Genomic DNA, 14,807 nt, shown 5'->3' on the forward strand with positions numbered 1-14,807 from the left:
CACAAAACATGGATGTACATCTCGCTGCAAGTTTTCTTGTGCCAAGTATGTACCGTATTTACAGTAAACTACGTACCCTCCCATATTTTAATATCTTCCCACAATAGCCCGCACAAGGTAAAAATTTTCCTATAAGTTATTAGCGTTGACTTTTGGGTCAACGCTAATATTAATTTTTTTTATTAGCATCCAATATTAGCGGCGACATCTGATAGTCGATTATTAGTGGCGACTCTTAAAAGTCGCCACTAATGACCCATTATTAGCGGCCACTTTGGTGTTGCCGCTAAAAAGTTGGACACCAATTAAGCAAATTCTTGTGGTGTCGTTTTCTCTCCCCTCAGCCTCTGACTTTATTCATCTCCTCTTTGGTCTCTTTGTTTCTCCATCTCTTTACTTCTCTATGTGATTCCACACAAACACGTGATACATTTCTCAACTCCAAACACATATATGTTAACTTAAGCATCAGAGTGTCTTCAGTATCCGACCAGACCCTCTAACCGCCTCTTTATTCTTGCCAAAACATCATTCTTATTCCGGAAAACCACACCACAACATAAAATCTTGAAGGCGAAGGACACCCCCGACCCTCCGAGTGGTTCTCCAAAACACCTAGAAGCAACCCAATTGAAGGATATCCCTTTCATACGTTCGTACATCTAATCCAAAAAATGTCATAACAAGAGTTATATATATGTTTTCGGGCCTAAATATTAAATTTGGCCCCTATCAAAATCAATTTTTGACCCTTTATTCATGCTTTGATATCTTCTAATAAGAAAATCCTAATTCCATCCCAACAAACTGGACTATAGGAAGTAGAAATTTCACATTCTCGATAGAATTGCTTATTCAAAACCACTACGTACCATACGTGGAGTAAATCAATAATTTTAAATCAAATCGCAAAAAATATATTGTTTGAGAGTGTGTTTTTAAAAAAATTACAATTTAAAAACATAAAAAAAAAAAAACCATGTATTTTCAAATCACAGAAAATGTGGTGTGCGCGTTTTTAAAAACGCACGATTCTAAAGGTTAAATTGCGATTTTACCAAATGTTTAACTGAATTTTAAAAAATTACATTTTCAAATCGTATCATTTTTAAATCGTACTTTTTAATACCTCAAGCTTAAAAAAAAAAAAAAAAAAATTAGAAATCTTATATACTCAATATCTTTAATTTTTTTTTTTTTTTTAAAAAAAACAGTAGCATCTGCGTACGTACGTTGTGAACCCAATAACTTTCTTGTACGAACCCATTTGTTACGACGGACAGGAAAAAATTTGCAGTTGTTTGTGGAAATATTCTTTTCTTGTCTCTCAAGCAACAAAGAAGCCAATGTTACGTGTGTTCAGCAAGCGCTTGGAGTTGGATTCTTATTAAACGCAAGTCCACACGAAATTGCAGATTCAGAATTAATCAAAACTTCCATGTTAAATAATATTATATAAAAATTTAGTCTATCGACAACTACTCGTAAAAACTTTGGACTCCGTCCTGCCGTCTACATGAAGGGATTAAAGAAAAGGTAATATGTTTTTTTTTTTGAAGGAGTCTGAATGAGTACGTACGTAATTGGGTCGTACGTACGTAGAGGTGATGAAAAAGTATGATTAATGCATGTGTGCGTGCGTAGGAGGGTGCATGGGTCGGTGGATTTGTCGGTGTGTTTTTTTATTTTTAATAAATGAGATAAAACAAGAACACAAACAAAGAACAAACCAAACTGCCACTAAAAAAAAAAAAAAAAAAAAAAAAAATTAATTATAACTCCTAGTTAGTTTTTTAATTACTACTGTTAGGGCTAAAATCCATGATGAGTTCCACTTAAGCAACTCCACTCAGGCTGTCCACTACGCGAGGACTAATTGCCTACTTCGTATGTGGAATAATGGCACAAGCCCACTACATGGCAGGGCGAAATAAATACATAAAACGTTTATGTAAAATAAAAATAGGTAAGTTTTAAGTTTAATTTTATATTAAGTTAAAATTAAGTCTTTACGTCATAATTGTATACACAGTCACATGTCTATAAAATTATCATTAAAAAGAAATTTTTTTTTTTTTATTTCGAATATAAAAGTTTTCCTATATAGCTAGCTAGTTTGCTTTAGACAAGTAAAAGGGTAGAAAGTTAATAAATCATCATCTAGCTAGCAATCTAGGGGCGAAAAGGTCATCATCGACTGGACTATGGTATAAAAAATAATATTTATATTTTTAGAATTACTAAAGAGTAAAGACCCAAGAACTGAGGTAGTTCCCCCTGGCCTGTACATGGCCTCATGGAAATAACATTACTCCCACTGCGTAGAGTTTTGCATAAAACAACATAAAAAGAGCACAGCATAAGGTAAAAATTAATATTAGGACTATTAATTGGTCTACCAAAACTCTACCTTATTTCAAAAATACTGTTCAAATATCATGCTAACTTAAGTATCAGAATGCATTCGGTTTCTTTAGAATCGAGCCAAGGAACTCAGTGATCATTTTTTTTTCTATTTTGTAGGTGACCTATCACCCATCAGTCTAGTCGTCAAAAGAATTGCATCAACTATATATATATAATCACATTTTTTATGCTAGCTTCGTGATTAAGCATTTAGAAACACAAAACATGGACTTACATCTCACTGCAAGTTTTCTTGTGCCAATTAAGTATGATCCATTTTTACGGTAAACAACTTTCCCATATTTTGACATTGAGAGGTGAATGATAGAGATAAAGTTTAAACCAAAATATCTGCTTTGATACTAAATTAAATTATCACTTATATTTTTTCAAAAAAAAAATAATAATAATTATCACTTATATAAACAATTGAAATTGAAGCCGATGAAAATGAATAAATTTAATCATTTAATTTATATCGTATCGAAGCGAAACAAAAAACATGGACATTAATTGTAGACCTCATTTCAAGTTTTGTTGATGGAAGTATGTACCATTTTGATGTATATATACATCAAGATGAGGGACTAGGCAAGCAAGTAGACATGGACATGGGCAGTCGCTGTGTTTCAAGATTTAAACTCAGCGTTTTTGCCTTACTAGTATACAATTTTTTCACGTTAGATTTCTGATCTTGTAGCAGCCTCACAAGACTTCTCTTTGCATTTGCTCTGAATGGACAATTCGACGCCATAAATCCGTCCACCAAGTGTAGGTAAGCCTCCAAGTCATGGCAGCACGCCATGTCAGCATCTGGCTTCAAATACGGCGACATCTTCGTGTCAACCCGTAGTTCTTCTCCGACGTGCGAGTACGCCAACGGCATGTTTCTGTCGAGCATGTCGAGGACACCTCCGACCTTTGTGTTTCTTAGTTTCTGGTCCATCTCCTCGCTCATAAGCGTGCCAGGGACCCTGGTGATGACGTCTTGGGAGTTGACAATTCTTAAAACTTTAACGTTGTTGGTGTTAATACGGTCGGCGAACCCTCTGTTGCCGACGCGAGGTCCGCCGAAGGAGAATACTGCGACCGGCGGTACGTCGGCGGTGCATGTGCTGATATCGTCAGCTACTAGCAAAGCCAACGCTGCGCCCAGGCTGTGGCCAGTGACCGTTATGCTTAGTGTCTCTCCTTTGTACAACTCCGTCAGCCTTTTCACTTCGTCGATCACCGACTCGGCTAGGCTTGGCACGTGCGCACCACGTGTCTTGTAGAGGCTCAGGAACCCGCATTCGACCTTGGCTTGCCCGTGGTTTTGGTTCATATCGACGAGCTGGGCCCTGAAATTCTCAGCCCATTCGAGACACGTGGAGGTCCCACGGAGGGCGATGATGATATCTCTCCGCCCCATCCGGTTGATCTCCCTCTTGTCTTCGCAGACGGCAACATAACCGATCCAGCTGGACCGCTGGGTCATCCAACCAAGATCCGGCGCCACGTCGTCGACCCACTTCGGCAATCCAATGGACGAAGTGGCGTAGAGGCTCTTGGTGACTCTGTAGGACCTGTCAGACAGCGCCACGTGACGCGGCTGCGGCGGCTCCTGAGCCGACATCTCAGGATTGGAATGGAAGGAATGGTAGGCGGCTTGTATGAACTCGCCGTACCGGACCACCTCTCGCCGGAGATTCTCGTCGAGCGGGTCCAGAAGCCCTTTCCAGTGATTGCAACCGTGGTACTCGCGCCATTTGCTGCCGAGATTGTTTCTCGGAGAGTACTCTCCTGTCTTCGACAGGAGTCGTTGGAGGCGGTTAAGATGTCGAGGGGACATTTCCTCGGCGGCCTTCATTTCCGGCCACATTAGTCTGGCCAAATTGAGCCCCTCTAGAGGTCCTTTTCCCTTAATTTCCATTGACCCATTGTTGGAATCTTTGAGAATCGGTTTCCGGTCAGCTGGGGCTGACGTTTGGAGGAGTTTTTCGAGGTTGGCTAGGTGTAATCGTGTTGCCTCCGTTGATGTTTCCGGCCGTCTTAAAGAAGAAGAAGATCGTGATAAAGGGTTTAACGGAGACATTTGGCATTTGAAACTGCTCTGCCGGGCCAGTGACATGAAGATTTTGTTAGCCGGAAGCATGGAAGCCATCATCGTGGGGAAAAGGAAGGGAGAGAGAGAGTCAACGAGAGATGAAAAGACGCTGCAGGTTGAAACCAAACTGAGAAATGAACGGATCAAAGCAGGCTTATATAGAGTGAATCTTGCTAAATGCCCTTTACTTTATCCAATAATTACAAAAAGAACCATAAGCTAAATATCATACAAAGGGGTATAAAAAGCAATCGTCGTATTGACCTATTCCCTTAGACTTTTTATTTTATTTTATTTTATTTTATTTTGCCATTTTTATTATATATATTTTTTTATTTAGAGACCTGTTCCATATGGCGTGTTCGTGTTTTCTTTACCAAAGACAAAGACATTCCTAAAAGTCTGCCCTCAACCGTGAAACGCCACGTCTCACTTCAAGGCACTAATTCAGACATATTTAATAAATAATATTATTTTTTAACGAAAAATTTGAATATTTTTTACTAATCAAAATCACGAACATAAAACATTTACATCACAAAGTATAAAATTCGATAAAATCATAACCATAAAGTGTTATTTATGACTTTCATATTTCGTCAATCCATGTACAAAAATAAATAAAGAGCACATCTGCTATGAGCAGATTAGATCTAAGACAAGAATAATAAAACTATATAAATTAACTATAATCCGACCAATTTAATTAAACAGACCAGGCCCCTCAACCCTTAAAACCGCTAATTTTTCGTATTAGATTCGCGAGTCGTGTCAAAAGTTGTCAATTCTAAATATTAAATTCTAAATTCATCAACTATCAACAACTTCGTATAAAAAATCTGAGGGCCAATTCTAAAGTTGAAAGTATTCCTGGTAACGTGATAGCCAAACTGTCCTTTTTCTTGGGCTCCAGGCTTCCGGAACGGTCCACTACAACTGTTTTTTAATTAATTTCTGATTGAAATTGTCGTCGACTTTTCGCCATGGAAAGTAATAAATGTTGTACGGAAAAATGGAATACAAATTATTTTTTTAAGTATTTATTGGTAAAGTTATATTACTTTTCCTAGCTATATATTTTTCTTTGGTCGGACTCAAATTGATATTGAATATTAGTCAGTTTGTATGCTCAATTCGACCCCAAAGTAAGATATATATATATATATATAATACCTGGTTTACGACGGAAAAGGAATAATGAAGACAAATTCCATTCAAAATAATGAAGACAAATTGGTTTATGACTCAAAAAATAAATAATTTCTCTTATTCATTTTGTATGATCTATTGATAACTTGGGAACATTACTTAAGAGCAGATGATTGAGGTTATGCGAAAGGCCATGTGAAAGGACAATATCACTCTCAAAAAGGCTGGCCGACTTTGTCGGACAAATCATTGTGCCTAGGGTGGTTAATTACCTTCTCCGACGATGAGATTCCTGCCGATGAGAAAATTCACACACATCAAACCGCTTTATATTTTGGTGTTTTGTCGGGCTCAAATAGTACTTGCAATGTTGTTACTGTGCTCAACAAAGCAACTAGTCAATTCCTTATCCATAATGGGTAGTAAGTTGAAAAATATTTTTTTTGCTATTTTTAACTACATAGCTAATTGGGCTACCTTGACTTGCTCAATATGAATGCTGCTATTATGTTCAAGGTCTTGTGCAAAGTGCGACCCTCTTCATGCTGAGCAAAAATAGGATGGAATCAAAATAAATCTAAATAAATAAAGAAAAAATAAAAAAAGAAAAGAAAAGAAAGAATCTATGCATTAAAAATATCATCGAGTATGTTAAGGCCGTGTTTGGCAACACACTCTTCTTATTTTCTTCATTTCTTTTACAAAAAGGTAATTTCCTTTTTTTTTTTTTTTTTAATTACCGACCAATTTTCTTCACTTTCCTTCACAAAGAATTTAAATTTTATTTTATTTTTATATCACATTAATAATTTTTTTTTATTAATATTCAAATAAATAAAAAAAAATCAGGACAAAACCCTTGACGGGACTTGCCCTAAAATTCTCTAAGATTTTTTTAAAACAAATATTTTCAATATTCAGCCTTTGCTCCTTTGCTTTTTGAATATTCCGGATGATTACGAGTGCTAATTTTTCTCTTATACGTCATCATCACCTAAAATATTTTCAATAGCTAAGCAGTTGGGTCATTAGGGTGGTTAGAGTAAAAGGCTGAATTTTGAACGTGAAATTCAAGTCAAAAAAGTATTCCAAAAAGTAACTCCCTTGGCTTTTTTTTTTTTTTTTTTTTTGTTTTTCAAGATTCTTGAAATAATCTGTCCGTGAATAATCCAACTTCAAGTTGAATCGAGATAGTCTTAATATAAGGTCAATAAAGACTTTTTAAAAAATTTGATCAATAGTACTACTCCAACTCTCAGTTGAATGGAGATAAGACTTTCAGAACAAATCAAACTTCAAATACTTATAGTTAAATGAGAATAGTAAACCTAATGTAGGTTTGACTCCACATTTTTACTTATAAATAGACTTATACCTCAAGTATAAACAACGGACTGATTATTTATTTTGAAGTGTTCTTGAAAAGAATAAAAAAATAAAAATAAAAATAAAAAAAACCAAAAACTTTACCAACATAATCAAACTCCTCAGCAATATCTAATATCTATATAACGTATTGGCTTACGTAATCCTGTCCCAAAATTACCATAATTTAAGAAGATTAAAAAAGAAAAAGAAAAAAAGAGATGTTTCTACTTTTAGGCTTGAGTTCTAAGCAACACAGTCACACTGATTGTAACATATACCAGAGGTTTCTTAAAGTTTATATATAGCCCATATTTCTTCCATGCTTCTTCTTTTCTTTTTCTTTTTCTTTTTCTTTTTTCTTTTTCTTTTTCCTTAAAATGAACGAATATAGATTTCTTATGAATCGAGTTGTAGAAATTTCTCTAATTCAGTATTTAAAAGTGTTATGTAATTTTTTTAAGCGTATGAGAAGCACGTATTATTTTGAACAACTGAATTTGGTTTTGAATATATATGTATAAAAAAAAAAAAGGGATCGTGTCATAATGTTATGGAGAAACTTCACTTTTTATTATTTTTGCAATATCTCTTCTAAAGTTCAAAAATTATCAGTTTAATATATCGAATTTTAAAAAATTTGCAATCTCACCATTTCGTTAAAATCCTAACCGGAGGGGTGAGAAAGTCAAAAAATACTTGGTCTTATTGTAATTTTATATTTTTATAAAGTTTACAAGGGTATAATCCTGCTCCAAGTCGAGTTAAAATAGTAGTCTCAATATGGGATCAATAAAGATTCTTTGAAGAATCTGATCAGCAGTCTAACTCTCAGTTGAATAGAGATACAACTTCCAGAACAAATCAAACTTTAGTCACTTTTAGTTTAAGTGTGAATAATAAACCTAATTCAGGTTTAACTTCATCTCTTTGCCTATAAATAGCTCATACCTCAAATATAAATGACAGACTAATTATTTATTTTGCAATATTTTTGAAAAACGTAAAAAACATTGAAAAAAATGTACCGTTCACGTGTAAGAATATAACCAAAATTCACGTGTAAGAATATAACCAAACTCAAGAATATCTAATATCATATATAAAACGTGATGTATTGGCTTGCGTAATCCTCTCCCTAAATGACCATAATTTAAGAAGATTTTTTTAAAAAAAAAGAGCCGTTTCTACTTTTAGTTCTAAGCAACACAATCATGCACACTGATTGCAACATATCCCAGAGGTTTCTTAATCCATATTTCTTGCATGCTTCTTTTTTGTCTTGTTTTTTGTTTCCTTAAAAGTGAAGGAATATAATTTTTTTATGAATTGAGTTGTAAAAATTTCTTTAATCTAGTATTTAAAAGTATTATGTATTCTTTGAGCATGTGAGAAGCACTTACCCTTTTTTTTTTTTTTTTAATTTTATTTTTCGTTAATACTCAAAAAACATTTGAGTTATTCTGAGCAACTGAATTTGGTTTTGAATATATATGTACAAAAAGAAAAAGAAAAAAAGAAGAACGTGTCATAATGTATAGGAGAAACTTCACTTTTCATCATTTTTGCAATTCATCTTATAAAGTTCAAAAACTCTCAGTTTAATGTATCGAACTTTAAAAAATTTACAATTTCATCATTTCGTTAAATCCTACCGGAATGGGTGAGAAAGTCAAAAAATACCCGGCCTTATTGTAATTTTATAATTTTATAAAATTTTCAAATGTATAAATGTCATTTTACCTTTTGACTATTTGATTTAACACTAAACCCTAATGGAATGAGTGAGATTGCAAAAGAAATTAAAGTTTGATATACTAAATTAAGAGTTTATGAACTTAAAAAAAATAAAAAAAATAAAAAAAATTTACTAAAGTAATAAAAGTTTTAAGAGCATTAAGTGAAGTCTCCATGTTTATATATAGAACAACATGCATGCAAAACAATATTCCTAGATGCCCACTACTAGCATGCATTTTCATTGCAAACTGTGTTACTTCAAAGTGATAATTAAGTGTTTCCAATTGGTGTGGTCTAGCTAGAATTTGCACATATTAAAAGCTCTGTGGGAGATAATGAGCATTATCATGGTATTAATTTCTTTTCACTTTTTAATTTTCTCAATTAAAATACAGCACTATATAACAGATATATATTTTAAGTAATATATTAAGCAGTTGTCTTATCTCCATTGTTAGATTATATATTTTTAGTATTAGGTTGATACTAAAATATTTTTTATTTAGGTTTGATTGTAATTAAAGATTTGAATATTTCTTATAAATATTAATCTTTATATTGTAAATAAATGAGAGCACAATGTAGTCATCGTGATAATTAATTATAGTGGTGGACATAGGTGTCTAACACCGAACAACCCCAAAATTCATTATGTCTTCTCTCTCTTTGCACCCGTTTTTATCACAATATTTTATTATTTTATATAAAATTTCTACACCCATGTTATACAAAAATAAAAATAATAATAAAAAAAATTCTAAAAGAAAAACATGGAACCCATGGCAGTAAATTTATCTTTTCCTTTTACTTATAAACATGGGTATTTTGGTGTCCTCAGTTAAAATTTAATAAAAAATCCTAATGGATGAGTAACATTGCAAATTTTTTTAAGTTGAATACATTAAATAGAAAATTTTAAACTTTAAGAAGGTGATTGTAAAAATAGTGAAAGTTTAGGGAGGTTAAATAAAGTTTAAAAAAAGAAAAAGAAAAAAAAAATCGGCTTAAAGAAAAAAAACAAACGTCTTTTCATGATCAAACGTGCTTTTTGGTAAAGTTTTTCATGTCATAAACATTTTTCTTTCACTCTTTCATGTCAATATATTTTCCGACCACAAGGGAGAAAGCGAGTAGGGTGTTGCAAAACGCGGTCAGTTTATAAATTATTACTTCCCCACACTAAAGTTTGATTGCAAAGGCATGTTTTGTGACGTGGGGGCAGATTCATGATTATTCAATTCAATTTTGCAGTCCCACTATGGAGTTATCCCATGTGTGGGAAAAAAACATGTAAAACGCAACAAAACAAGAGACTCTCTTCTTTATGTACATGTGGTTTGTCATGTCTCTATCGCTCTCCACTATACAATTTGGCCAATAATATCTCACATGATAGCATGAAACATGCTTTTTTTCTTTTGAGATTTCTATATCTACTCGCCAAACTCGGCAGCCGATGGTCAAACCCTCACACGCCAAACTCTGCTCATCTTTAAAGTGATAGTAGTTGATTGTGTGCTGCCCCGATGGTCGGAAGTGCCTTCAAGGAAACGAGAGTTGAGTACGAGAGTTTGTTAGTGTTGGGATAAGTAGTTCATATTTTTTTTGGTATCGAGAGTAATACGAGAGTATTAGTATAGTGACCAGTTAACAAAGCATTGCGACACAGTACAGTACATGGTATTTTGAGATTTTTCATGCATATATGTTCGTACAATAAGGTTTTGTTATAAATATGTTATATTGTAACCTTAAATCATGCATTCTTGTGAACATAAATATGTTGTCGAATCACGTACATCTGTAACTTAATTTTCTCTTGTTCTCTATTTTATATTTTATATTATTCATCATTATTGTATACGATAAAACAATTAGAGCTAGCTAACGGACTAGAGTGGGTTTAAACTCTTTTTTTAAAAAAAAAATAAAAAAAAAAAAAAGTAAAGAATTTAAACATATTTATATTTTATCAAGTGAAAAATTTACGATTTCATGAAACTTTTCAATTAGAAGTACTTTTTGAGAATATAATATTATGAATAAAAATAAAATATACTTCTATTCAGATTTGCTCATAGAGTTATTATTAGAGAGTGGCTTTTGCCAAACATTGAGCTTAATTCTATTAATTAATAATTAAGTGCTATATATAACTATTACTCCATATGAAACTTAATCAGTCACATTATATATTTATATGTCTTTAAACCAGGCTTTACCCCACATGACCTGTCAGAGTGCACGAAATTCACATGCATTGCTTGGTGCATCATCACCACATTATTATATCACTTTTAACCCTATCACAATTGAAGGGGCAAGTACTGTCGCCATTGACAGGCAGTTGCTTTTTTGGGTTTTTCATCTTTGACAAATGTTTAATACGACACATTTTTTTTTTTGAAAAAGTTAAATACGACACCTTATATCATGTTCATCTCAATCAAAAAGTTAAATACGACACCTTATATCATGTGAGTTGATGGACACCTTAAATTCACATGAGTCGATGGACACTATCATATTAATTTAAATAAAAATTTACAATAATTAGCTACAATTTAGGTAGCTACTGCATCCCATTTTATCTCCATTTTATTAGATCGGTTAATATAACAGTATCCATTAGTTCTTATCAAGAATAAAATAAAATAAAAGATTGATGGGCACGTATGCTACCGGATTAATTAACCTAAATAGAGAATTCAAACCAATTAGCAGCAGTCCAGACTGCTAAAATTACTATAATTAAGTTTGGACAACAATTAATTATTGATGTGAATTCGAATCCTATATATAACAAATTAAGCTAAAAGAAAAGAGTTGAAAGCTTAATCATGATTTCTCCTTCACAAACATAAAACATGTGCACGTACACGTGTCTCACTTCACCGCTCGCCAGTTTTGGCGACCGAACATATTTTTTCAATTCCTACTGCTCCGTGTCTCTTCTCAGATTCCGGCGTCATTGACGAAACACATGCATTCTTAGAAATCCAGGATAATGCTAAAAACAAACTCTGCTCGTGTTTGCATGGCTTTAATTTGTTCTTCCTAACCACAAATATATACATATGTTTGAAGAAATTAATAATGAAATAAAAAAATAAATAAATAACAGATCGGAACAAATAGAAAAATGAGACATTAAATTTTCTGAGATTTGGTTTATAATCTACGTACATGGATTAAAGCCCTATCCCCGGCCCTAAATGCAGGGTAATCAAATATACTCTAACAATGTCCTTTTTAGTGTTTTAATTTTTGTAATGTTCGTTTGTGTATATTATTAGGGTTGCAATGTCTCCTTCATGCAATTCAAATTGACAAAAATATCCCGCATAAGATAAAAAAAAGAAAAAAGTAATTTTTTTTTGAAGTTTGTATTTTGTAAAGGGTATTCTTCTTTGTATCAACAAAGAACTTCAAACATAAAGAATTCACAAAATACTTAAAATTATTTTTATTTTTATATCAAGTAAAAAAAAGTTTAAATTTTTAAAGAATAAAAAGATCGAACGATCTAAAAAGCGTTATCAGTAAGAATCAATATATAAAATGGATAATGAGGAACACGTGAGAATGGATAATTAAGCTAAAAAAAAGAGTTCAAAGCTTAATCATGATTTCTCCTTCACAAACATCAAACATGTGCACGCACACGTGTCTAGCTCACTTCACCAGTCTTGGCGAACACATTTCTATTCAAGAAATGATTAAAACACTTAAATTACACAACAATGGCACAATGGAGTGAGGCCCACACATGGACCTCACTCCATTGTGTCTTGGTGTTGTGCCATTGTTGTGTAGTGTGAGTGTAAGGATCACTCCCCTTTCTACTCAAAATGCTAAACGCATCAACATTATTGTGCAATTGTTGTGTAAATAACGTACATCTCTTTCTACTCTGTATCTCTCCTCAGATTCTGGCACGAAACACATGCATACTGCATGTTGCTGGCCTCTATATATTATTAGAAATCTAGGATATATAATGCATGCTAAAAAAAATACTAGTTACACACTGATTACACACTCCCTTCTTATACAAGGTGAAGCTCGATCACCGTATGTAAATCTCACCCCACGTAAAAAGAAGTGTGTGTAACTGGTGCAGTTTTAACACTCCATACAAGTAATGCTAGATGTCATGCCTACGTCCTTCTTGAATCCCTCTAAAAATGAGGTGGCCTTTAAAACCACCATTAAACTTGTGTTTGAATTTTGATCAATAATAATTTTAAAAATTTCATTATTTCTAGAATTATTCTTAAACACGATACGATATAAAAAGTAAAAAGCGTTATCAATCGATAATCAATTAATATATATAAAATGGATGACGAGGAACACGTGGGACACGGTAATCAGGTAATGACACGCAAGCGACGTGGAAAGACTTGTTTAATTATTACGCGTACAGTTTGCGATCGCCGATATTGATCTTTCGACAACAAAAGAAACGACATAGCTTTTAAGAAAGAAGAAGAAACATGTTTCGTCTGGGCTCCATTATCCATATGTATGTGTTTGCATACACTCTCTCAGAACTTGCTTAGAAAATATACAAAAAGCGACCGTAGACCAGTGGAACCGGCCACTACTTTTTCCATCAAAAAAGCAACACCATGCATGAAATGCACAAAACCACGAGGCACATGCGGGGGAAGACTGGAGGAGAGATTGAGATCCAACAACCAACCAAGCTAGAGTATATCATGTCCGTTTCGGTCTATAATTTCAGAACGTGCGATTTAAAAGATCAGTTTAATCTTTAAAATTAATTGTGCATAAAAAAAACTCATATTTTATAATTTTTTTAAAACATGTTTTTAAATTATTTATTTTCTGCGATTCGATTTAGACCGGTAATTTTTGTCTACGAAGTCCCGGTGTCAAAAGCACCGACCCCCAAAAGGGATCGAGTCCAAGTAAAGCTATAAATGTGAAATCAGAAATGGGAAGGGACAAAGTAAATATGTCTTGTGTGTGTTGTGTGTCTCCCTTTTAGGGTTTCTGATGCATTAATTAATTTCTTCCAAGTCAATGTCGATCTATTACCAAAACTAGGGTTTAATTTTTGGGTTAGTGAGGAAGTGTTTGATGGATTTTGAACAAACACCGGAGTCTCTATTCAACTCAAATATGGGGCGTGGCGGCAGGAGCTGTTAACATTTTAATATACACAAACACAGGGTGTGGTTGAACTTTTTATTTTTATTTTATTTTAAGTTCAAACTAATTTTCTTTTAACTAATTTTTTTTTTTTGACATGTCCACACAAGAGGGGAGGGAGGATTGAAATTAGTGACCTTCGCTTCATGAGACGTGGCCTCCAGCCGATTGAACTACCATTTGGTTACAATTTAATTATAACTCCTGATCCTTCACAACTTTTTAAAAAAATGTTAATTTAAGGTATTAATCTTTTAATTTTTTTTTTTTTTAGTTTCAACCATTTGTTAGAATTTTTTGTTAAATTCTATCAAAATTCTCAAAACACTTCTTTTTTTTAAGGGAAAAATAATAATAAAAAAAGATTGCTAAGATTTAGGTGTTGGTAAAAATTTAACGGAATTTGTAACAATATCCATGCCTGAATCTTTAATTTTTTTTTTTTAAAAAAATAAACACGGGTATTTTGAAAATTTTGATAGGATTTAACGGAAAATTCTTATGAAGGGTTGAAATTGAAAAAAAAATTGAAAGATGAATATTCTAAATTGACGATTTTTAAAGTTTGGATACATTTTTTTTTTTTAAGTAATAAAAGATCGGGAGGTATAAGTGAAGTTTTATTACGTCCAAAAAAGACCAAAAAGCTTAACGAATAAACTAAATTGTCACAGTTTGTGATGTAATCATTATCGATTACATTTCTAGCCATGAGTAGTATTATCTAAATAAGAATTTATCTCTTATCTTAAGAGATAGGTGGTTGATTAGTAGTAGAAGTAGTCTTTTAATTTTAAATAAGAATATCTAGATTAGTATGTTATTTGATTTAGTAGCAGTCCTATATATTTAATAGTAATCTAAGTATAGGAGTATGTTC

The 14,807-nt window shown here is 33.0% G+C and overlaps 1 protein-coding gene across 1 annotated transcript; it reads right to left on the bottom strand.

Moving 5' to 3' along the window:
- Window positions 1–2,857: 2,857 nt before the first annotated feature.
- On the bottom strand, window positions 2,858–4,621 carry LOC133854385 (phospholipase A1-Ibeta2, chloroplastic). The gene has a single exon (XM_062290569.1). The coding sequence runs from the start codon at window positions 4,550–4,552 to the stop codon at window positions 2,981–2,983; it is 1,572 nt and encodes a 523-aa protein (XP_062146553.1). The 5' UTR covers window positions 4,553–4,621; the 3' UTR covers window positions 2,858–2,980.
- Window positions 4,622–14,807: the final 10,186 nt, after the last annotated feature.

This window comes from Alnus glutinosa, chromosome 13 (genome assembly GCF_958979055.1).
Source record: "Alnus glutinosa chromosome 13, dhAlnGlut1.1, whole genome shotgun sequence".
In the NCBI taxonomy this organism is placed as follows: Eukaryota; Viridiplantae; Streptophyta; class Magnoliopsida; order Fagales; family Betulaceae; genus Alnus; species Alnus glutinosa.